At 36.6% G+C, this 25387-nt stretch overlaps 1 protein-coding gene across 4 annotated transcripts in view; it reads left to right on the top strand.

Annotated features, from left to right (window-relative positions):
• The first annotated feature begins 3329 nt into the window (after nucleotides 1–3329).
• The window catches only part of LOC113105989 (potassium voltage-gated channel subfamily C member 1-like), a 35061-nt gene continuing 13003 nt past the window's right edge, over nucleotides 3330–25387 (top strand). For all 4 annotated transcript variants that reach the window (XM_026267442.1, XM_026267443.1, XM_026267440.1 and 1 more), the window contains exons 1-2: nucleotides 3330–4770; nucleotides 21764–22694. In XM_026267442.1, coding sequence (XP_026123227.1) covers nucleotides 4201–4770; nucleotides 21764–22694 — 1501 coding nt within the window. In that variant the 5' untranslated portion in view covers nucleotides 3330–4200. The remainder of the gene's footprint in view (nucleotides 4771–21763; nucleotides 22695–25387) is intronic.

Below are 25387 nucleotides of genomic sequence, written 5' to 3' on the forward strand. Positions count from 1 at the left end.
GGGCAACACCCAATTTCCTCCCCCTTAGAGAGTCCCCCTAAACACAGTCGAATAACAGCATAGAGACCGTACAAAAATAATCACTATTAAGAAGACGACATACTCGTTCATAATAGATTAGCTGCCTAATTCATACGAAATCCTCAGAATTCAAGGTTTAACCCAAACATTTATGAACATTTTGATCTGTCTTATTATTTACAATGCAGTTCAGAATAAGTGCTTTCTTATCATTTGACACCGCATATAAAATCGTTTAAAAATATCCTTCGTTGAAGGTGGGATTGAAATATAAACAATAGGAAAGGTATAAACTACACTTGGCATGTTTACAAGATACTCGCCTTTTATTCATGCAAAATGAGTGTATGTCTCCACCCTGTGTGTGAGAAGGAAACAGAGCTTCAGAGAGTTTAAACTGAGAAACTACAGCTGGGTGCGAATGTATGATAGCTATTTAGAACTGTTTTCTAAAAATATTGGAAATTAAATACCAGCGTTGTAATGCTATGTTTGATGTCAATTTGATGTCTATTTGATATCAATTGCCCGCTGGGTTGATATCAATGTGATGTCAATATGACATCAACTGAACGCCTATAACACGATGTTGATTTGATGTCAACTCAATGTCAAACATGTTGGCCCATATACTTACATAATCAATTTCAGTATGGGATGAACCTAATATTTTCACCAATTAACCACTGGAAGGACTTGATGTATAATCTGACTTTGAAATTATGTTTTGCAGCATCTTGATCAAATCTTGTCTAATATTTTACGTCAAATTGACATCAAGGTGCCCACTGGGATGACTATGGCACGAAAACTAGACTCTCCACGGGCTCTGGCTGGGTGGAATATTTTACTGTCATTAACTTTTCCAGGTTTCGAAACTACCTCGAGTGGGAGGGACCAGACTACGCCAATTTTATTACTTTATTGTGTCGCCATGTGTGAAAAGCTAAAGAATTTGTTAAACGCGTAACGCTAGTTTTGTGGAATTAAAAATATTATGAGGAAAAGAACATAGTAAGTTTAACGGGTGTAATAAACTCGCCTTTTATTCATGCAAAATGAGTGTATGTCTCCACCCTGTGTGTGAGAAGGAAACAGAGCTTCAGAGAGTTTAAACGGTGACCACAGCTGGGTGCGAATGTATAATAGCTATTTAGAACTGTTTTCTAAAAATATTGGAAATTAAATACCATGATAAAAATAATAAATACATTTAATATATTATCTTCATCTTTGATTGTGTATAAAATTACCATGTTTTAAATTAAATATAATATGATAAACTTATTAGTGAAAGTACAAATTGCTTCAGATAGGTTCGAACATTTTCAGTGCAAAGTATATATGCTTAACCTATATAAAATAAATTATTTATTTTTTGAGATAACCTATATAAAAAAATGTGGAGACTATTTACATTTTAATTGAAAAATACTAATAAATTATGAAATGAATACATCTATTTTGTCGTCGTCAGTTAAATCATGCGCTTTGCACATTTTAAACGACTTTAATTTAGCCTATATGTTAATCTCTTGGAACAAACAAAAAACAAAAGAGCAATGAAAACATCTCTCTCTCTCTTTGGCAGCTAATGTTAGTTTGATCTTGTGAATATGTAATGCCCCATGTTCTTGTGGCCTTTAATTAATAAAGCATAAAACAGCTAAATCCTGCGCTGTCAAAACACTTTCTGTCGCTAGATGTCATTAATATTCTAGATATAGAATCAATTAACATGGTGTCTAGAAAGGTTAGTATAGCCTAGGCTACAGCCTATCTTATGTTTATTAATCGTTTTTACTATAGCATTGATATCATATTTTATATAATAAATTCGCCTGCAAAGATAATGTCAGAGCTCTTTTAATTATGACGTCTTACTCGAGCCACACAGAAATCTTAGTTCATTCCATTTTTACTATGATATATTATAATCACTGCTATGATATCATAAGTTTGTAATACATGAATGACTTAAATTGCTATTACAAGCATTAGATAAATGCTGAGGCTATTGAAGGATTTGGCTGCCCATGGTAATTCCTCCCCTGTTAATGGGTTTCTGACAGTGCCCTTGGGACCATGCACCAACAACCCACCATTGTGAGTGGACATTATCTTTCCTTTGAAGCCTAATTGCTTTTTCTTCTCAGCAGAGCAGGATAATTTGGAATAAATCCCATTATGTGTTTTCTGAGGAGAAGAACACACTGTAATCTGCCTTTAAGTTGTCAGGAATGATGATTAGAAAAAGAAACAGCAAAATGTAAACTGAAACATGAGAAGATAAATAAACATTGTGCCATTTGTGATTAACCCATAACAGTGGTAAAATCATAACAAAATATGAAAATAAAAACCCATGTAGAAAAAAGCATTCTTTAATAAATAGTTAGGCTCAGTGCTTGAAGTGGGGAAAAAAGGGCCAATTTTAATAAACAATAATTCACAATGTATGTATAGTATCACAATCAAACATTAAACGTTTTCAATACAAAATAACACAAGTCAAGCTGCGAGACTAAACAGGACCACAGGGAGAAATAACAGCATAAACTAGTTAACAAAAATTAGATTTCTTCGAAAGATTGATTACATAAATATTATAGTGGTATATCCACTTTAAAAACGTTTCACAATTTGCTTTCCAAAGATTACAAGGCCTGATAATTAATATCTGACAGTTAATAGACTGAAATTCTGCATATACATATATAGATTTGCATTGATATTAGAGTTTTAAGAATTTATTTTTAAGGCATTTAAATACTTTAAATTAAGGCATGTCAAATACTTTAATTAAACAAATTTGCCAAAATCAGTAAGTACAGTCTATCTGCAAATAAATTATTATATTAAAAATATGATAAAATGATAGGTAAAAAATGATAGCCTCATAAAAGCGTCTGCTAAATCCATAAATTTAACTTTTTTAAATTTAAATTTTAATTTAAAAACGCTTAATTTGATTATAAAAGAATTCACTGCTTTATTTGTCCTCAGATTAAATATAAAGGGTCTGTTAATTTTTCTTTTCTTTTTTCTTAAACATTCCTATATGATTTTCTACTCTGACTCATACTTAATATTATTATTTATTCTCTGGACTTTCATGTTAGTAAATGTGATTTATATGGTGAGCAGTGCATACGAGGGAAAGAATAGCATGGCGCAGCGTTTTTTCAGGCTTTGTCTTCTCTGAAAAAGATTGCATGTCGTTTTGAATTGAGCTTTCCACCGTCTGATACCATCCCAGTATCTGATCTAGTGCACGCGTCGACTCATCCACTCAGCAATTGCGCATGCGCGTCGGTGGGCTCTAGAGGAGGCTCATGTTGTCTCTCCGCAGGAATGACGAGCCTCGATCCACTCTTCGTCGACAGGCACGCGCGGACAGTGAGACTGAAAATATTCATTTGATGGAAATAAAGAGGATACGATCGATCAATTCCGAACAAACACAGGAGGACGTCGCCAAACTGGACATTGTCGAGACAAAAGAAGATTTCTGAAGGACCTGTCCTCTTACACTCCAAAGCTGACGTCTCCTGTATGAGTGTATCTACATATCCAGTGGCAAATAATTTTCTAGATGTGTGTCGTGTTTGTCAACAAACTGCGTGTAATAATGGCAATCTGATTATGCTTCGAAGAAAATGACTGATGCTTTGATCGAAAAAAACGCTTAAAATGTGACCGTTCCAGTGAGCCTCGATCCCTCCACTTTTTGTCGGATTTGAGGAGGCGTCCACTGGGAATCAGGGCAGTGTATGTGTCTCGTTTTGGAGAGAGGAGGGAGTGTGCGCGCTGGAGCTGTCCTTTCAGAACCACACACACACATCTGCCACCAGCGGTGCACCACAAGCCATCAGCCTCGCACCTTCTCCGGACTTCATGGTGCGGAGCCCAAATTCATGACAACCTCTGCATTCATTTAACGTCTTTATTTTGTCATTTTCTCTTGGCATCTGGAGGCAATCCCTTATTCACCTGACAAGAACCTCAAGCGCTCATGAAGCGATTTCCTGCAGTTGAGCTGCCTTTGCGCACCTGTTTTTCTCCGTACATTCTGTTCACTCTCTTTTTTCCGTTGCCTGACAATTGTGCACATGCATCCTCCGGGACTTTCAGCGTTGTAATGCCTGGCCCGGGCTCGAGACATGCCTAAGCGACGAGATGGGCCAGGGCGACGAGAAAGACCGTGTTGTGATTAACGTGGGAGGGATTCGACACCAGACCTACCGCAGCACCTTGCGCACTCTCCCCGGCACGCGTTTAGCCTGGCTTGCTGAGCCCGATGCCCACAGTCACTTCGACTATGACGCCCAGATCGACGAGTTTTTCTTTGATCGCCACCCTGGAGTTTTTGCACATATTCTCAATTATTATAGGACTGGCAAGTTGCATTGCCCCGCTGATGTTTGTGGCCCTCTTTATGAGGAAGAACTGGCCTTCTGGGGCATCGATGAGACAGATGTGGAGCCCTGCTGCTGGATGACGTACCGGCAGCACCGGGAGGCCGAGGAGGCACTGGACAGTTTCGGTGGAGGGCCAGCTGAAATGGGCAACGATGAGATGGACACAGAAGGTTTAGGTGATCCAGGGGATGGAGACGAGGAACTTGAGATGACTAAACGCCTTGCCCTCGGCGACTTACCTGACGCAAAAAGTGTAGGGTTGTGGCAACGTTGGCAGCGTCGTGTTTGGGCGCTCTTTGAAGATCCATATTCCTCTAAATATGCAAGGGTGAGTAATGAACAAGTTTTAAAGTAGAAGCACCGCTGTTCACTGATGGTAAGCAGGTGTTGTAATGGATAACAATAGCGTGCCAATATTAAAATCTACTTGAACTAGCTTAAAAGATTATATATATATATATATATATATATATATATATATATATATATATATATATATATATATATATATATATATATACGGTATATTATACAATATATGCAATTAAATAAATAAATAAATTAAAAATACTGTACATATCTTTTTTAAAGAACTGTTAAGATATAAAATAAAATGTGGTATTAAAAGGCTGAGATTCTGTGAAGCCACATCCAAATCACAGTAGTTTGGTAGGAGTCATTTTGTCATGATGTGACGGCAAGAAAAAACATAATACTTTTTTTTATTATTTTTTTTTCAGTTCAATTACTTTTTTGAAATGATAGTTACATGCATGTATATATTTAAGATGCAATGCAAGCTCTTTAATTAAGTTTTTATTGGAAATGCTATACATAATTTTTAAGCTACTTTTTTAAAAATGGATGAAATATGTTTAGAAAGATAATACAGAAAACTTGGCCTGTGTATTTTAATATAGTTTTTAAAGGACCTCTCCTTTTTATAATTTATTTGAAAAGCTGATCACAATGTACAGTTGCTTTTGTGAAAAAACAACAACAACAACTGGTTGTCTATATATTTGACCGTGTTTTGATGAAATTATAAGTCTTGCATTTCCTGTAGCATTGTTAGCGATACATCAAACTGAAGCAACTAAATTGGGTCACCCTGGGGAAAACATGTGCAGTCATTCCAGGCGTCTTGCATGCAGCATTGATCGACAGCTCCTCTGACTGCAATGCTGCTGTGCCACGCACAGTGAGCTCCCTTCCCTGCCGCAGGCGTGCTCGTGCACAAATTAACCACTCTGGGAGAACATTAAAGAGAATACATAACGAAGCAAAGGCTTTACTTTATTCATGTGCCCATGCTGCTTTGAGATAAGACACGCAAGGCCGATAACATCATATTGCTCAGGAGGTCTGAGTGACAGCACTTGAGATGCTAGATGTGGTAAACATTTTTTGGTCCTGACATACTTTTACAGTGGGCATAAGGTATTGAAATGTGTACAGCAATTGCTGAATTCTGAAGCTCAAACAGTAGAGCAAAGCTCTGGCAATAACAAGGTGATGGTTTTGATTCACAGGGAATGCCAGAACTGATAAAATGTGTGTCTACCTTCAATACAATGTTAGTTACTTTAGATAAAAGTGTCAGCCAGATGGGGTCAAGAGGATTTTATGCATTCTATATGTCAATTACATGCAAGGCCAGTCTGGTTTGGACAATTAAGAGATTGCCCTGTTTGTTTTATGCCTGTTTAATAGGAATAAAATGGACCAGGATCACTGCCAAGATTGCACCCTAGGCTACTGAACGCTGATAAACAAGTCAAGGAATGTCGATATACAGTTAGAAGTAGAGTGGATTTATGTCTGAAATCAATGAATCATATGAACTTTTTCTGTGATTAGGACAAGTTCTCAAAAAAGAGGGGAGTGTTCAAGTGTGCCATTACAGAAGTACACATCTTTTACTACAAGAAACATACATGACCATACAGTACCAGTAGATTTTTTTGTCCTGTAATTGTAAAAAATATTCACAAAACGTTACTTTATTTGCTATTTAAAGATTACACGGTTTGACATTTGTCAAATATCACTTCATTTGGATGAGGAAAACACACCAAAATATTTTTAATAATGTGGCACACAATAATATTTAATTGCATATGAATACTTTGCCTATTATTAATGCCATTTCCTGACTTGTATATTGATTATTAATGTGATGAAGTGTCTGTGAAGAGCTCTGAATCAGATCTGAGCAAGTCAGCCTTATGGCATTTTTAGTGATCAGTGAATCAGCTATTCAGCACATCTGAATTAATAATAAAATAAAATAAATGAGTCATACATCTGAATGAACTGCAGGCTTTACCCAACACACAATGGACATGCCTCAGACAATCTTTATGTTTATTGTTTCTGCATGTGAGGGAGCAGGAGATTGAGAGACTGAAAATAGAGAGTGAAATAGAGACAGAGCTGTTATCCTGTTGTCATCAAGCAGATGTTTGTCCTGGTTCCCAAAGGCACCTGATATTTTTATGTCCTTGGCAGGCAAGATGCTGTATTTTCTGTGCATGTCTTGGGAATAAGTTGTCATGGCAACGCTTTCAGAGCTCTAATGAAACTGATGAAAGCTGGTCTTCCTCCTGAGATGTCAGAAAACATGGTAAACTTCTCTTGGGGCTTTCGGATGATGATTTGTCTGTGTATACGTTTGCCCCGTGTCAGTTACTTTATTTTGTAAATCCATCATTTAGTATGAAGTTTTGTTTACGCAGTGACAAAATATAAGCCAATAAATGAAGAAAACACTGGAATGAATAAAAATCATCAAGCTTGTTAGAGAAAGTGGGAGCTGTTATGAATTCCCAAAGGTTTATCTACAAGTTTGGAGGCTTATAATAATATACAAAAGAGGAGACCAGGCTGACTGGGTACATGAAACTTACCACATACTCACATAATAATGGGGTAAATTATACAAATAATAAAGGCTGTTTGCTTAAAATATGGCCCATACTCATGTGTCTTTCCAGTTGTGCCATGCAATATTCCCATAATGTCCTATTCTCCCAGGAGGCCGTTTAGGCCATTACATGCTCCAGTGTGCCTTTCCCTGTACAACAACAGGAAAAGTGTTGGTAATTAATGCACTGGTCGATATGTGAATGCACCTGCTGGCTCATTCCTGGATGAGGGAATTGGCATGTCTCCCAGACTTCCTTTCATCTCCCAGGCTCTCCCAGTGGAAGCCCCACCAATGTGGGATGTTGGAATGGTAGCTGAGCAGTGGTTAAGGTGATGGGATGGGTCAACAGTGTAACTATAAATGTAATTACATGCAGGTATTTTTTCAAATTTAAGCACAATGTAAAAACATGTATGTACACAATACATACATTGTATTAAAAGATGAATTTAAATGTAAGTACATAGTAGTTAAAGCCACTTAATATAAATTGCGACCCTTGGTTCCAGAATAGTTGACTGGATTTCCGAGATGTCAGTGTTTGCGCTTAAAAATAAATGGGTGTTTCTGGAGTGTAGGGTGGATTATGTGATTGGAGATGTCTGTCGGTTTTCAATTTGTTGCCAGTGTTGAGGATAATGCATCACAAGTAATGCGAGATAATGTAATCAGATTATTTTTTCAAGTAACTAGTAAAGTAACGCATTACTTTTTAATTTACAAAAAAAATATCGGAGTTACTTTTTTCCCCATTTATTGATTTAAAGCTCTCCTGTCCCCATGTTGAGAGAAATCGGGAGTAACTTTAGTATTAGAATAAATGTAAAAATGCATTAATTCATCTCACTCACTCAAAAAATTATAAATAAAAATTCCTCAAAATGAATAAAAACTGTTAATATATCCTTTATGGATTTAATCTAATTGTATTAACCAACTTGCTGGTGACCTTCGATGATCCAATTCAACCATACTGATAAGGAAAAATTACACAATATAAATTAACATTTCTTCTTTTATTTTATTGCTGAAAAGTGTTGAACTTCAACTTCTGCGTTCTACTGTACAGACGTGAATTTTCATTTCCTTCAGCCTGAGGCTTTTGGTATGAAGGGCTGTTACATTTGGCAAAAATAGAACTTTTTATTTTAAAAGCAAACAAGCAAGCCCAGCCCAGATTTAAGGAGTAACGCAAAAGTAACATAATGCATTACTTTAAATAAAAAGTAACTAAGAAATGTAATTAGTTACCTTTTTAGTAACTTTCCCCAACACCGTTTGTTGCTACTTAAATCTTACATTTCATGAAGCACAGTGTGAAGACAACTCCATGTTGTCCTTTGCAGGTCAAGCAGCTTGAGAAGTAGGGGTAGGTGGAAAAATGAAACCAAATCAAGGCATTCTGGGCCTCTTTGTATTAGTCTTTAGCCATGGTCCGGCTGTGATGAGTTTGTTGTCACAGCAAGATCACATGATCTCCCACCTCTAACTCTTGTTTCTGTACCTGCAGAGAGGGAGGATTCACACATTATCACCTTCACCTCCACAGACTCCCTTGAGCCCTAACCCTGACATTCTCACAAAAACAGAGCAGAAAGCACATAATCGCTCACTCCACAACAGGACTGTCCTACCTGCCCCTCAGCAGATCTCAAAACAGCCTAATTGGGAACAAAACAGGTTCTTTGATGTCTTGTTTTTGCTCCTCATTTAAATGGGTAATGTTGACTGTTGGAGATAGTGAGGGGCAGACTTTCATTTTAAACTTGATTATCTTGAACAGCATGAAATCTGAAAGATGCTCATCAAATTTATTTGGTTGCCATAGAGATATTAGAAGGGGGTTTGGGAATAATTTAGGAAAGAAAACCCACCACGGAGAAATAATCTGTTATAATAACTTCCTGTAATTATAATTCTTATGAAAGAGACATGGTTCTTCAATTGTGTTCCTGCCTGGGCCACAGACGTCAAATCGAGAAGGTCCTCTCCTCTTGAGAAAAGTATTTTTTTTTTTAAATCTGTCCTTATTTTTGAGAATGTTAATCCACATAAGAAAAAAATGGTCTTACACTATACAGAACTGCAAAAAAATTAAATAATTTAGATTAACTGTGGACAACTGCACAAAGTATTGATCCTCTGTATGGAAGCATATTCCGGACTATTTTCAAAAGGAATTGCAAATTACCTCTGACCTCTGACTCCTCTGATGTATCAGTCAGTGCAGTGACTTCATACAAATCAATCAAAAGGGCATTTAAACATAACTAACAGGACTGAATTAATCTGTGGGTCACCATTTGAGAAGGTTTTTTTTCCCACAAAAATATTATGTAGCACAACCATTTCCACAATAATTATAAGAACTGTTTATTATGTATTTTTAATTATTCCTGAAGGATATGACACTGAAAAATTCAGTATTGCAATAACATAAATTACATTTTAATATAAAATAAAACATTTAAATGTTAAAATTGTAACAGTATTGAACAATAGTGATGTTTCTACTGAATTGTTAAGTATAAATTCAAAACATTTAGCAGATCTCTGTATACTCAACCATGGACAGAAACATCTCTCTCTCTCTCTCTCTCTCTCTCTCTCTCACACACACACACACACACACTCTCTCTCTCTCTCTCTCTCCCTCTCTCTCTTTCTCTCTCACTCTCTCTCTCTCCAAAAGGTTACGCACTGAATCAAGTGACTATTTTTTGTACCTCTTGCATAATCATCATAATGTGCATAATAATCTTATATGTCACATTATAAGTCAAGCACACCATCTGTTATAATAAACTGGGATTTTTCCGATCAGGCCAGGCTATGTGTGCTGTGCTGGGTGTGTGAGGACTGTGGGTGCCAGAGCTTCAGAAACTTGGTATAGGGAGCATTCAGGTATATAACAGGTCCCTCTGGGTCATTAAAGGGATAGTTCACCCACAAATGAAAATGTGATGTTTAATCAAAATCATTATAAATTCATGTGTAAAGACATGGATAGATCAGTCTGTGCAAGAAACTGAACAGTATTTATATAGTTTTTTACCTCTGATTCACCGCAATGTTAGATCTGTCCTAAGCAAGTTTGCGTCTTCTTCTTCAGCCGGCGCATGTCGCTTCTTCTTCTTCTTGCTTTACGGCAGTTTGCCGACTTATAAGTGCATTATCTCTCAAAGGGACCATTGACACTCCTAATTAAGATTACAGATAGAGTGGCAATGATCCACTTGACCATGGTCCATATGAGCTGTAGGGTTTAATTTGGTTTTGACTGTATATGTTTTTTTTTTACTCTGAAAACCGTGTAGCCCATTGACTGCAATTATATAACTGACAGACTGCAATGGTTTGGTAAAAATGGTAAAAATCTTTTTTTGTCTGGCTGTGATTTAAATGGAAGGGGACCTAACTGATGACTGGTCCAGCTTTTAAATTAAACACATCAGCTTAAACAAAATATATTTGCTCTCAGTGTAGTTCACAGGACAAAAACTCCTTAAAAACATAATGCTTTGATCTCTTTTGAGTGTAATGTCTACTGTAAGCGTGTGTTCTTTCCACCTTATTTTTAACCTACGAGCAGATTTGGCCATATTTAACTTCAATGTGCAAGGCTTCCTGTGTTTTCTGCATTTATTTATTTTAGCTTAAAAAACAGTGTTATACTGCATGATGTTATTAATTGTTATCAGTTATCAGTTTGCTATCAGATTTATTCTCATAAACACACTGATTTGTAGGCCAAATAGTTTGGCCATTTACCTCACTTTGTTGTTCTTCTATTTATTTAACAATTTCGACCAATGAAAATAAAGTCTTGCACATTTACAAACAGCCTTGAAAAATAAGGTGGATAAGTGCTGAAACATGTAGAGACAGAATAAGACACTGGGGACATATAGTAATGCATTATTATTATGTATTATTTGTACATGCACTTAACTGGATTTATGTAATATATTTTTTATGTAATATAAGTCAGCATGAAAAAATTTAACAGGACTGGAAAAGGTTTCCCATGGATTCATTTTTTTTATTATTATTATTATGGAAGGCTTTTCTATCTGCCTTGTGGCCACAGGCACATTTCTTTAATTCTTTCTTTTGTTCTCCTTAGTATTTATTTCCATCTCTGTCTCCCTAAGTGAGTCATTTGTTTAAAAGTTCATTTTCATTATTAATGGTACAACTCAAAGGTTATTCCCTTGGAGACAGTAGTCCAAAACACTGAATGCATTGGAATAGTTATAGGGCAATGGTAAGATAGTGATACGTCTTACCCTGCTCTCATCGAACTGGCAGAAGATCCTTGAAGTGAGACTTGCACAGATTCTTGCTATGTTAATGCAGAACAGAAGTCAGCCCCAGAGGAAGCCTACAGTGATTAACATTAATTAGATTGCAGCAGCTGAGTAAAGCCCATGCTCCCTTAATTACCGGAGAGAGATAGGGTGGAGTACTTTGACACAGTGTACTGGCTATAACCTCCGGCATGTTCCGCTGAAAATGATCTGCTGAGAAAAAGAGTAAGGTATTTCTTATCATGCAGAACATTTAAAGAAAAAAAGAGCAAGCACCATTTACTGCAATTCACACATGCTGTCCCATTCCTCCTAATTTTTAGGACACCCTGTGATTACCGCTCTCCCCGACTCCATCTCCCCCAGTTCTGTCTATGAGCTGTAAGTAGAGCAGGACACCCTTTTAAAAAGCTGCAGGGCAGTGGCTCTAGAGACCCAGCAACTGTGAATAGCCTTGATACCATGGGCCACTAGAATTGGGTGTTAGACATTCAAACTGGGGCACCCAGATGCGAAGAGCTCTGTTTTTTTTTTTTTTTTGCTGTTTTTTTTTTTTTTTTGTGGATTTTGCTCAAGGCAGGTGGAACTGTATTTAAAGGGCACCTATTATGCCCCTTTTTACAAGATGTATTATTATATTTGGGTGTCCCCAGAATGTGTCTGTGAAGTTTCGGCCCGAAATACCCAACAGATAATTTATTATAACAGCTGGAAAATGTCATTTTTGGGGTGTCTAAAAAGGGCTGCAAATGAGCTACATCTTCCAGCCCCTTCTCCAAAAGAGGTCTTAATGTATGCACACAAATATGGTTAAAATGCTGAGCGCTGAGAAAATGGAGGATAGCATACAACCGCTGAAGGTGGAAACTGTAGCAATGCAGGACTGTCAATCAACCCTGTGGCCCCGCCCTATGAAGTGTGACGTCACACTGCAAAACGGTAGGCCTATAATGAGACTGACTTGGTTTAAAGGGGATTAAAAAATGAGGAGTGGGTGGATTTTTATCATTGTAGGGTAGAACTGCCAACACACATTTATGTTCAAACACCATGTAAAAGTGGATTTTACATATAGTGCCCTTTAAGCTGAAGAGGCTTTTGCTCCTGTGCTTCCAAACAGTTTTAAAAGCATAGTTTTTAAAGCATAGATTTTAATTTTTTGATGATTGTCATCTTATTGCACAAGCCGAGTATCATGATTATAATATTAAAAAATTATACTAAAACATTAAGATATTTTCTTAATATTAGTTAATTGTGCAGGTTTGGAATGACGCGAGGTTAAGCGTTTACTTTTTTGGTTAACTATTCATTTAAAAGTATGTCAAGGATTTAGCTGCTGAAAGGCTAACTCAAACAAACATACAGTATATGTTGTATTTTAATTTATTATTATATTAATATATTATTAAGTAAAATTGAACTTTGCATAAAATCTGCAAATTAAATATGAAATTTTCAAATAAGAGAAAAATTAGTTTTAAAACAAACCTGTCTATACCAGTAATAATTTTCTAATCTAGCCTTTGAATTCATGGTTTATTTAAAGTCCTGTTTGATCCTGAAGGGAGATCCCAGAATAGAACAAGACATTAAGCAGAGCTTTAGACAAAGCACACAGAGAGAGCTTGGGGTATAAAGTGCTGCTGGCGGGGCTGGAGAAGAGGCTTCATGGTGAGATCTGTGGCAGCGTATCTGTGAAAACAGAGGAAAATAGCTGATACCTTTCATTTTAATGCACTCTAGTTCTAGTCAGAGCACTGTTTGATGGTCTGAGTTTTGTCCTTTGTTCCTGTGACTGCAGTAAGCAATGAGTTCACGTGATTCCCAAACAGTCCAACAGGGCTAATTCATCTGTTTGAATACAGAAAAAAGAAAAGAATCAGATATCACAGGTAAACAATTGTGCTGACAAAGTCATTCAACAGTGCATGAACTGGTCATTTAGATTCAGCCACCTGTCAGCTTCACAGAAATGAATGTTTAACGGCCATTGAGGGGTGACTTATTATGCATTTAAGCCGAAAGGCATTTGTGTAAACAAGATAAGATAGCTGATACCTTTCTTTTTAATGGACTTTATGGTATGCTGACTCGTCTGCTTCCATTGCAGAGTAGTCTGACCACTGTCGATCGGCTCACTTTATTGAGGAAGGGAAGGACTGTTTTTACTAATAAGCGAGGTTATATGATTCTCAACCAAAACAATACAGCAGCAGCAATTGATGTGTTTGAATACAGAGGAGAGATAAAAATCATTGTCACAGGTAAACAATTGTGCTGACAAAGCCACTGAACATTGACATTGCGTCTCATTCAGCTTATCCACCTGTCAGCCAAACAGAACTCTACATGCAACATTATAGGGTGAAAATTGGTACTTGAATGGTACTCCCAGGAATGTCCCAAAATGGATCTTTTAGTGTTTTTTTATGCAGCGTTAGTGTTATGATAATTCCTAGATGGAAGATGTTTTTAGCTGCACTTAGACTGGTTTGCATTCACAAGCTGCACTATGTAATTTGGCCACGCAAATAATTCAGACTGAATCAGACAGTGTTGACCTGTTCATGTAAAGAGACGATTCTTATGTATTTCATTAGCAAACCCATTAAAGCTAATGGTTTTAAACAGATGACAGACAATACAGGACTTTATTTGACTTTATCTAAAATGTGGCATGTGGTTTGTGGAAGTCTGCTGTTTGTGTTACTTGTGTGATTATGAGCATGCCAACATGATATTTAATAGTCAAGTGCTACATGCAAACTAAATCTTGAAGAGGTCATGCCCTTACGAAAGGAAAATATATTTACCAATATATTTCTTAAAATATATTGTGATATATTGTAATATATTATTTTCCCTTTTTGTTTTCTAATATTTTATATGTTTGAATACATTAAATAATATATTGATGATACATATATTATATAATATATTGCAAAATATACAAATGATTGCCGCTTTCAATATATTGAAATATATTGGGAAAATAAATATATATAAGAATATATGCCTAATATATTACATGATATTTTCCAATATACTGCAATATATTTTTGTTTAATAAGGGGAGGCAGAAGCCTTTGTTCCTTATAATAAAGTTTTATTAATTGTGGAATCATCATAAACATATACCATTTGCTGAGATGTTCCTGTGTTTTTTTATGAATCATGGATTTAATGCTTGTGCACATGGATAAATGCATGGTATTGCTCTGTGTAGAAAGACATTGTGTGATCATTTGTGTTGATAAGAATTGCCCCATTAATAATTATTTGGACAATGCTGTCATTTAAGATCTAATGGTGTCAACGCAAACAGATACCAAGCTGATGAATGACAAACCATTAACTGGATAATTAGCTGACTGACTTCATAAATCTGTTTACTGTAAATGTTAATTTAGTACTGCGTAAACAAATCTACACAGACCCTATTGCTTCCAAACCAGTAAAACCATGCAAGCTTCAAGGTGATGTTAATTTTGTGCATAACCAATTCCAACAAACAGAATTGCAAAATACCTTTTGGAAACAAATATTATTCTAAACTAAAACTTTGCAATAAACAAAGTTAAAACACATTATTGTTTTTTTTATTTGATTAGATTTTTTATTTTAAAAAAATTCAAAAATTTGAGAGATTTGAAGAGGTCTTTGCTAGCCAAAAGGATTGCATTAAAAATTTCTTTATAACAAACAACAAGCAGTTAAAATCAGAAACAGTGACAGGAATTTAGTTAATGTATCCGGTTTCTGTTTGCATGCTTTTTAAAAGACAAAGCACATTTGCACTTAGTAGTAGTGGTTTTCTCTTTTGGATCAATATTCACAGCATTTTAAAACACAGGGTGTGTCCCTGTGCATTACACAAAGTGAGTGAGAAAAGGCCTCTTTACACCATTAAGATAAGTTGGATTTGCTTTTAAGTTTGGATCTACCAAAACACGCATCTGTCTCATTTCATTCCCTAGTGTTAGAGGCAGCTCAAATAATGTTGCATTTCTTGCCATTCAAATAGGCAGTCCAACCCCAAATTCACACTGTTGTTGGAGCCAGTGTTGTTATGTCAAGCCCAGCAGGCCACTCAAACAAACAGACTGATCATAGAGTAATGTTCCTTTCATATTCCAAGTATCTTTGGAGCTGTTTCTCTGCTATCCATGAACATGCACACACACAGAAAACCCAACAAACCAGACCAAAAAGTGTCAGTAGCATTTTAGGTTTGACCGCTGATTGAGAGGAAGCCAAGGGAGAGGCTGTAGAGTGTTGGTTTGGGTGTTTCCTGTGACTAAAACAGTAAATATTGTGCGGTTTGTGCTAAGTGCTGTAAAAAAGACTGTGAGCCAAGGATAGTGATGGAATAATATTAAATCAACTGCTCTCAATTTGTGTAGCTACAACAGGATTCTTGACTATAATCAGTTCCAAGTTCATTATGAGATGATGACGTCAACTTAAGTAGGCCTAACTGTGGTTAATAAATTAGTGGTGTGTTTTACTGAATACACAATAATGAATGGATACCTCTCATTCCTTCAAGAATGGCCAGCCGCAACTTCTTTCCCATTAATCTGCCATCAGTGGAGAGAGCTACTCATATCTGCTTTGAGTCGAGGAACTTCAGTGCACATTAATGACATAACAGCAGTGTGTACGTCATCAGGCATGAGTGGAATATATTTATGAATTACTGCAAGCTAATGGAATTTTGTTGTGTGGATTCAGTGTCAAGCATGCTAGCACACATACAGTACACAGGAAGTTTTAGGTGATGTGGTTAACAGCCTTTTATGCCTCTGCTGATTTCTGCACTTGCCTGTGAGTCTTTGTATTGTCTGTTTCAATCTTTAACATACATAATTTATAGACAATTTACACACATAGCACTGTTGAGCATATTTTGCAAAGGCAGTCCCTGGTTAAACCTGCTAATGGACTGTAAACTGACAGTCATGCGCTTAGGCATTAACACAAAATTTTCAATAAGGACATGTGCATAAAAAATAACGGCTTCCTAGAGGAAAGGGTTTTAAAGTTTTGTTTGGTGCCTCTCCAGCCAAATATCTTTTTCAGAATAGTATATTATTCTCTGGTAACGTTTACTATAAGCTTCGGAAATTAATCTGGGCTTGAGACAAAATGGCATGAAATAAACATTGATTGATTGTTTGATTTTAATTAAATGAAATCAATATGAATACAACATAACATAAATAAATATAAAACATAAACATAAAAGAAAACATAAAATGAAATGAACATTAAAATTAAAATATTAAAAATATTATACATAATAATAAGATAATATAAAGATATATTTTGTACGAACTTGACCTAGCATTCATAGACTCAATAGTAATTTATGAGGCTGTATTTCTGACCCTGTTTAAAGCTGCGGTAGGGAACTTTTGACGCCGCGGTATCCCCGAAGCAATCTAAAATAGTCCGAATATAAACACATATTATAGGTGCATCCTAGTGATTCAGGACAAGCCAAAAACACGGTTTGGAAAATGGATTCATGGTGTACTCGCTTATTATATAAATTTTTCTACATTTTGAACACAAACAAAGTTACGGACCGCAGCTCTGATTGGTTATTTTTTACCGGGAGCGATGGAGTTTCTGCAAATGGCAATAGGACCACTGGGAGGAGCCAGAGGAGCTTGATTTTTTTCACAGATTATCTGTCTCATATTCTACTGTTAGGACATTATGACAGGTATGTAAAAAATATTTTTTTTACAAAAGTTCCCTACAGCACCTTTAATACACCTGGAAACCCAGAAAGAGTCAGTCATAAGATAACTACCTGGGGTGTCCCTAAACCTTTTTTACTGGAGCATGAACATACAGTACCTCAGCAATCATGTTGTGTGTTTTCTATGTGCATCTGAACTAAAGATGTCAGAATCACGAATGAATAATTTTGACTCTGTACTGCAGGGAAAAATAATTTAAATCAATTTATATTCAAAATAGTAGTAGTAAAAAAAACAAAAAAAAAACATAAAAATATGGACACACTTTTTAAAGATGGTGGGTCTGTGCCCCAGTACTGATTAAAGGCTAGAACGCCCCGGTTCCTACTTTTGGAGTGCTTCTTGTCTGACTTGAAAAAGTCAGGACTGAGTTCATTTGTTTTATGATATAAAAAGAAGTGACTTACAGAGTTTCAATTAATGTAAGTTATTTTTTGGGGGGGGGGGGGGGGGGCTTTCATTAATGAATCGTTTTTTTAACAAATTGGCTGAGTGAAAGACAGTTTCACCGCAAGCAGTGTGTCATCGGGGTACTTTTTGCTTACTATATTATAAATACCGTAGATTCGAACTTCTTTTTCACATAATGTTTTTTGCCTAATATATAGTAGGGAAGTATGTGATTTCAGATGCAGCCAGTCACTTCCAGTTTAATTTATAAATGAATTCAAAACCAATCAGTTCAATTAATTATTTACAGATATACTCACAAAGACTATCATTGATGCCACCTCTTGGATTAACCTGCAGAAAGTGTCCCGGGGATGTGGGTGTCCGTTATGCACTTCTGAAAGGAAACAATCTACAGATATGTGACGAGATTTGTAGTGATTTTTGTGTTTTTGGTATTTTTCATAAAGAAATAAACAAGCTCTGCCACCAGCTCCTTTTTAATTAATACAGATGGCCATAAACTGGTAGGAATTAATCAGGACTCCCCAACTGTCTTTTCTATCAAGCCCCAGTGGGACATTATTATTGTCCAAAAATGAAAGCACAGCAGTGCCAGCACTCACAGCCATATATACGAAAAGCCCAGTACCAAGGCCCTCCTGCAGTGACAAAACAAGGCGCAAAATACAGACGCAGTCCCAAATGTGGGTGCACTGTGTTAGGCAGTGTTTAGTTACATAAGAGAACGTGACAAGCTCTCATCTCCAGGAAGTGAGGTACAGCCAGAGAATGAGAGTAAGAGGTGATGCAAGGGAGAAGGAGGAGGATTTTGTGCTATTTCTGAGACAACTGAATGAGCCTCTCCCCTTCTTTTTCCCTCTGTCTCTCCCTTTTGCACTCTCTCCATTTTAAAATGCAGTAAATGCTTTGGCAAAGGGGTCACTAATTCGCATCATCTTCATCTGCAAAATAGCTGGATGTTTAACTTTAATAATGAGATTTGAACTTGCCTATTTATTATAGCAATAAAATAACAGCTTGTTTCATGTGGGCTGAGTGCTTTGTCACTGCAGAAAACAGCAACTCTGCCATTTGCCTGAATCAAACAAACATGTAAGCCCATAAAAGCTTAAGAAGGTCATCTTTTATTTAAAAATAAATATATAAATGCACTCTGTAGAATACTGAGTGCTCAGCATTTTAATCGGACCACAAACCATGTTGTGTTTTGTTGTGTTTAGATCTACTGACTGAGAGAGAGTTTCGGGTAACTAATCCGTAATCTTTTGATGACAGTAATGGGGTAACATGATTCGAAACCCAAACAGTCCAGCAGGGGTAATTCATATCTTTGAAGAGAAAGAGAAAAGAATCAATACCATGGCTAAACAATTGTGCTGACAAAGCCATTGAACATGGACATTGCATGAACTAGTCATTCAGATTCGGGCACCTTTCATCCTCACAGAAATGGATTTACTGATGCTTAAAAGGCAATTGTGCTACTGAATTATAACTGCCAATGAGAGCCCAGCAATTCTAGCCTGTGATTTGATTCAGTCAAACAGCATTAAACTCTACTGTTCAAAATTTTGGAAGTCTGTAAGATCTTTTGATGTTTTAAATTAAAAGTAAAACTTTGAAATATTACCATTTATTTAAAATAACTGTTATATTTTTAAATAAAATGTTAAAAAGCTACATTTTCAGCAGTCATTCTAATATGCTCGATAAATATTTATTATTATTTAGAATGTCGAAAACAATTGTACTTCTTAATATCTTTGTGATTTTGTTCCCCAACAAAAAGCCAGATGTGATAAGGTTTGAAAACTCATGGAATATCCTTGAGTCTGAGCTTTGTGTTACAGGCCTCAGGTCAGTCAAGGGTCAGAGGTCATCATCAGAGCTAGTTTTTGCTTGCCCTGATATTTGCCTGCTGCACTGCACTGGCTGATTACACCTGGCTTGTTGCTGAGATCTTTATGCTGCCCTACAGTGTTGCTGCATTGAGTTTCACCTCTGAGACTGGAAGTGTTGCTCAAGCATTTGGTATTGGTGTAAGACTTCATGCGTGGGACTTGCTGTAGGAGGCTTGCCTTACACAAGGCCACGTAATGCGGACCATTATGTTCACCTGTAAAGAAATGTAAGGACAAGCTAATAATTTAATAATTCGAAACCCAAACAGTCCAGCAGGGGTAATTCATATCTTTGAAGAGAAAGAGAAAAGAATCAATACCATGGCTAAACAATTGTGCTGACAAAGCCATTGAACATGGACATTGCATGAACTAGTCATTCAGATTCGGGCACCTTTCATCCTCACAGAAATGGATTTACTGATGCTTAAAAGGCAATTGTGCTACTGAATTATAACTGCCAATGAGAGCCCAGCAATTCTAGCCTGTGATTTGATTCAGTCAAACAGCATTAAACTCTACTGTTCAAAATTTTGGAAGTCTGTAAGATCTTTTGATGTTTTAAATTAAAAGTAAAACTTTGAAATATTACCATTTATTTAAAATAACTGTTATATTTTTAAATAAAATGTTAAAAAGCTACATTTTCAGCAGTCATTCTAATATGCTCGATAAATATTTATTATTATTTAGAATGTCGAAAACAATTGTACTTCTTAATATCTTTGTGATTTTGTTCCCCAACAAAAAGCCAGATGTGATAAGGTTTGAAAACTCATGGAATATCCTTGAGTCTGAGCTTTGTGTTACAGGCCTCAGGTCAGTCAAGGGTCAGAGGTCATCATCAGAGCTAGTTTTTGCTTGCCCTGATATTTGCCTGCTGCACTGCACTGGCTGATTACACCTGGCTTGTTGCTGAGATCTTTATGCTGCCCTACAGTGTTGCTGCATTGAGTTTCACCTCTGAGACTGGAAGTGTTGCTCAAGCATTTGGTATTGGTGTAAGACTTCATGCGTGGGACTTGCTGTAGGAGGCTTGCCTTACACAAGGCCACGTAATGCGGACCATTATGTTCACCTGTAAAGAAATGTAAGGACAAGCTAATAATTTATCAAAATTTTCATTTGCTATATGAAAAAAAAAACTTCCTTAATAGTTTGTGTGATACATTGACCTGGTTTCCATTCTTGTAACTGATGCTGAACTGATCGATTGGCTGGACTTAAGTGATACATTTTGCTAAAGGACTATGAGACTGATTAAATAAAACAGAGAAAAAAATACATTTTGTGGCATTTTGCTATTTTTATTGCAATGTACTATATATATCATCAAACTCTAAAGAGAATATCAGAGTAAACTAGTCAGAGGATGTGCAAGAAAAAAAGTGACCCAGAGCCCATGAGCTGCAGGCAGAGTTTATGTTGTTTATGCTTTAAAGCATCTTTGAGAGCCCTTAGCTCCTGAAATCACTGCTTATATCAGTGCAGCTTTTTGTGGATAACCTAACACACAGACTAGATCCTAAATGCCATTAAACATTAGAAATTCTAAATAAAAGCTCCTTTGATTATAAGGTGATTATTATATGAACAGAAATTAACAATGACCACCATAGAAGCGCTGCTCTGTTGAATCGGAGTTGTTTATTCAGTTGCCACTCTATTAGCTTTTAATTAGCTTGTGTTTTTCAATACTGTTTGTTTGCCTTGTTCTGTATTTGTTCAGATTAATGTACTCACAGTCTACACACAGTGGATTCTTCTATATGGCACAATGAGTTTTTTTTTAGTAGTCTTTTGATATTTAATTACACTATTATTTAAAATTTGGGGATGCATGATTCAAGCAAAAGTTAGAGTAAAGAACTGTATAATGCTTTAAAAGATGTCTGTTTAGGCTTGTCTTATTTGGAAGGATGCAATCTAAAGGCTTTTTAAATGAACATTGTGTTTTTCCCTTCTCATTTTCCCTTTTCTCTCTTTCCTTCAGTGGGTGGCATTTGCCTCGCTGTTCTTCATACTGGTTTCCATAACCACATTCTGCCTGGAGACACACGAGGCATTCAACCCCATCATTAACCGCACATATATTAACCCTGTAGACAACAGCTCCAGGTTCCACTTGGAGACAGAGACGGTGGTCTACCTAACCTACATCGAGGGAGTGTGTGTGGTGTGGTTCACCTTTGAGTTCCTCATGCGTGTTACCTTCTGTCCAGACAAAAAGAAATTCATCAAAAACACCCTAAACATCATAGACTTTGTGGCCATCCTGCCGTTTTACCTGGAGGTGGGCCTGAGTGGACTGTCTTCTTCTGAAGCGAAGGACGTTCTGGGTTTCCTCAGAGTGGTGCGATTTGTTCGGATCCTCCGAATCTTCAAGCTGACGCGACACTTTGTGGGCCTGCGTGTACTGGGACACACTCTCCGCGCCAGCACCAATGAGTTCCTCCTGCTCATTATCTTTCTTGCGCTCGGAGTGCTCATCTTCGCCACCATGATCTACTACGCCGAGCGAATTGGTGCCAATCCCAATGACCCACGTGCCAGCGAACACACCCATTTCAAAAACATCCCCATTGGCTTCTGGTGGGCTGTTGTGACTATGACCACACTGGGCTATGGAGACATGTATCCTCAGACTTGGTCAGGCATGTTGGTGGGCGCACTGTGTGCTCTGGCGGGTGTGTTAACCATCGCCATGCCTGTGCCTGTCATCGTCAATAACTTTGGGATGTACTACTCTCTAGCCATGGCTAAGCAGAAGCTACCAAAGAAAAAGAACAAGCATATTCCTCGTGCGCCTCAGCTGGGCTCACCGAATTACTGTAAGTCTGCCATGAACTCGCCCCACCACAGCCCACAAAGTGACCACTGCGCTCTTGCTGCCCAAGAGGAGATTTTAGAAATGAACAGAGCAGGTAGGAGGCTTGTTTAAGTAAAGTCGGTCTGAATTAATTTGAATAGAATCAGAAATGAGATTTAACTCACCTTTTCTTCCCTTCCACCTCACAGTCTTTCTAGACCTGTTTTCAAAATCCCTCATTTGGGAATTGTTCAAATGCAGCTCTACCATCTGGAGACATTATAAAATCTCATCGCACTGCATTCTTAACAAGGATGCGCATAGAAACAAACACACATCTTCTCCATGGTTGCATAACGACTAATACCCCATGCAACATTTTGCATATCTATATGTTTTTCCATCAGACTCCTGTGAGAATAAATTATATACACCCAGACAAACAGGAGCACACTCATTCAACAGCTTGCTTTTGTGTCTATCAGCTCAGCTTAATTACATTATACTTATATGTCAATAAACAATAGTTTTTATTTGCTTTTGTGACCTTAATTTCCATTAATATATAATATTTATAATTTAAACATTTTTATGCACTTAATCTGTATATTTGTTTTTGTAGCTTACTTTTTTTATCTTTTAGAGGAGAGCAGAATGTGAAATGTTTTAAATATTTATTTATTTATTTATTTATGGGAATATAACTTTTTTAGAAAAAAAATATATATAGTTCAGTCATGAAACTCTAGATGGCACAGGTGTTAACAAAACAGATTTATTCAGATATTCAGAGATTTAAATGATTTATGATATGCAGCCAATGAGCTTACTGCCTTTATATGAGATTTCTGCAGCGCGCTTTCAGAGTTTATCTAAAACCCTCCACCTTCCCCAGCTCCACCTGTATAGATATGCTACGGGTTATTTTAAAAGCTATTTGTGCAGCAGCAGTATGTCTTAAATACTCATGGCACCATATATCTATATGCATTGGCAGTAGCAAGTTCCTGAACTTGCTTGCAGCAGCAGAAATTATCAACAGCAATATCCAACAGCAGCAGCAATTCAGCAGCGGCATATCAGATGTTTAAACATTACTTTTTAATCGAATTAATCAAGTGAATCATCAGATTAACCAAATATAAAAATAATTAAGTAATAATTTCAACCTACTGAGAAATTTATGGTCACAAAAAAGCAAAAAGAGTTCAATTTTGTGCAACATTATGTGCATATAAAATGTGTAAAATATAAACATTACATGTTAGGAAAAACGTCTATCAACAGTTTTAAACACTCCCATGCATTTAGGGTATTGCATGAGCTTCTGATTTCCTTAAAAGGACAATTAGAAAGACCAGCTAAAATCTGAGGCGTACTGCATTGGTTAGTATTCGTTGTAGCTGCAGAAGTGTGGTGTAGTAAACAGCTACTACTATGTTGTGAACACCACACTCATAATCAGTATTCATAATTTCCCATGTTGATTTGAGTTCAGTTTTATGGAAAAATGTTAAAGTGAAAAAGCTGTGAATTTGTGTCACATCCACATGCCTGACCAGCATAAATAAGATATTTCAACCCACTCCACTTTGTCCTCATCGTTCTTAACATGAGAAAGTGGTGAAGAGTGCCTTCATTTGGAGCACTCATTTAGAGATCGGCTGTAAAAGAGAAGTGAGGAGATGGGCTTGTTGGCTTTGTCTGATCAGACTGGGTAAAGATATTCTCATTAATGTGTGAGAGTAACTGTGAGTGACTCCTTCATAAGTCTGACTGGAGGGATTCCCCCACTTATTATATGCTATAATAATACATTTAATCAAGCTTTTGATATCAAGAACCACCAAATATTATGATCCGCTTGTGATGATGACACTGAAATATAAAGCTAAAGGTGGAAAAGAGAAACTCAGTTGAAAAGTGCAGAAAAAAACCCTTTTTGCAATGTATGTCTAAAAACAATCAAACAAAAAAGAAAGAAAACACAATATATCTCCCCATCAGCAGAAATAAATATATATCTGACATTTGAAACAATTTTTTTAATCATGTTATGATATTAAAACATTATAACAAAAGCTTGGGGGAAGTATGATTTATGTATGAAAGAAAATAATACCTTGTTCAGCAATGAACCAAAGTGACAGTTAAGACATTTGTAATGTTACAAAAGATCAATTAATATTCAAAACAGACAATCTTACTAACAGCAAAGTTTTGAAACAGTAGAGTACAAAAAAACAAACAAACAAACAAACAAAAGAAAAACATTTGTGAACCCCATGTGAAAAACCCTAGATTAATCCAGTGTGAGTAGATGGCCCAAACGTGCTTTCCATTGATCACAGGACTCAATATCATGCCATTGTTGACAAACACTAAACTTTGGGAACTTACTCAATGAATAATGATGCAGTATTAGAGACAACCTTTTCCCAGCTATTTACTGTACACCTAAGTTAGAAAAGTAGAGGGCCATCTACAGTTTTTACTTGCATGATCATTCTGTCCAGTTAAAAAAAAAGCTTTGTTATGAAGTGAAAGGATGGGTAATGCCTTCTGTTTTCACACAGTCTCTTTATTATTTCATTCTCTGTGTCTTTAAACTGCACTAGAGCCTGTTGCTATGGCAACAGTTTCCAAGCAACCGCACAATAGGAATCGCACTCTGCAATGAGCTGCAGTCATTCACTCACCTTGCACGACTCCTGTGCTATTCACACACACACACACACACACACACACACACACACACACCTCACACACACAGATGGATGGTCTGAGGAAGAATGCAGTATAAATCAA

Source organism: Carassius auratus, chromosome 7, assembly GCF_003368295.1.
Source record: "Carassius auratus strain Wakin chromosome 7, ASM336829v1, whole genome shotgun sequence".
NCBI lineage: Eukaryota > Metazoa > Chordata > Actinopteri > Cypriniformes > Cyprinidae > Carassius > Carassius auratus.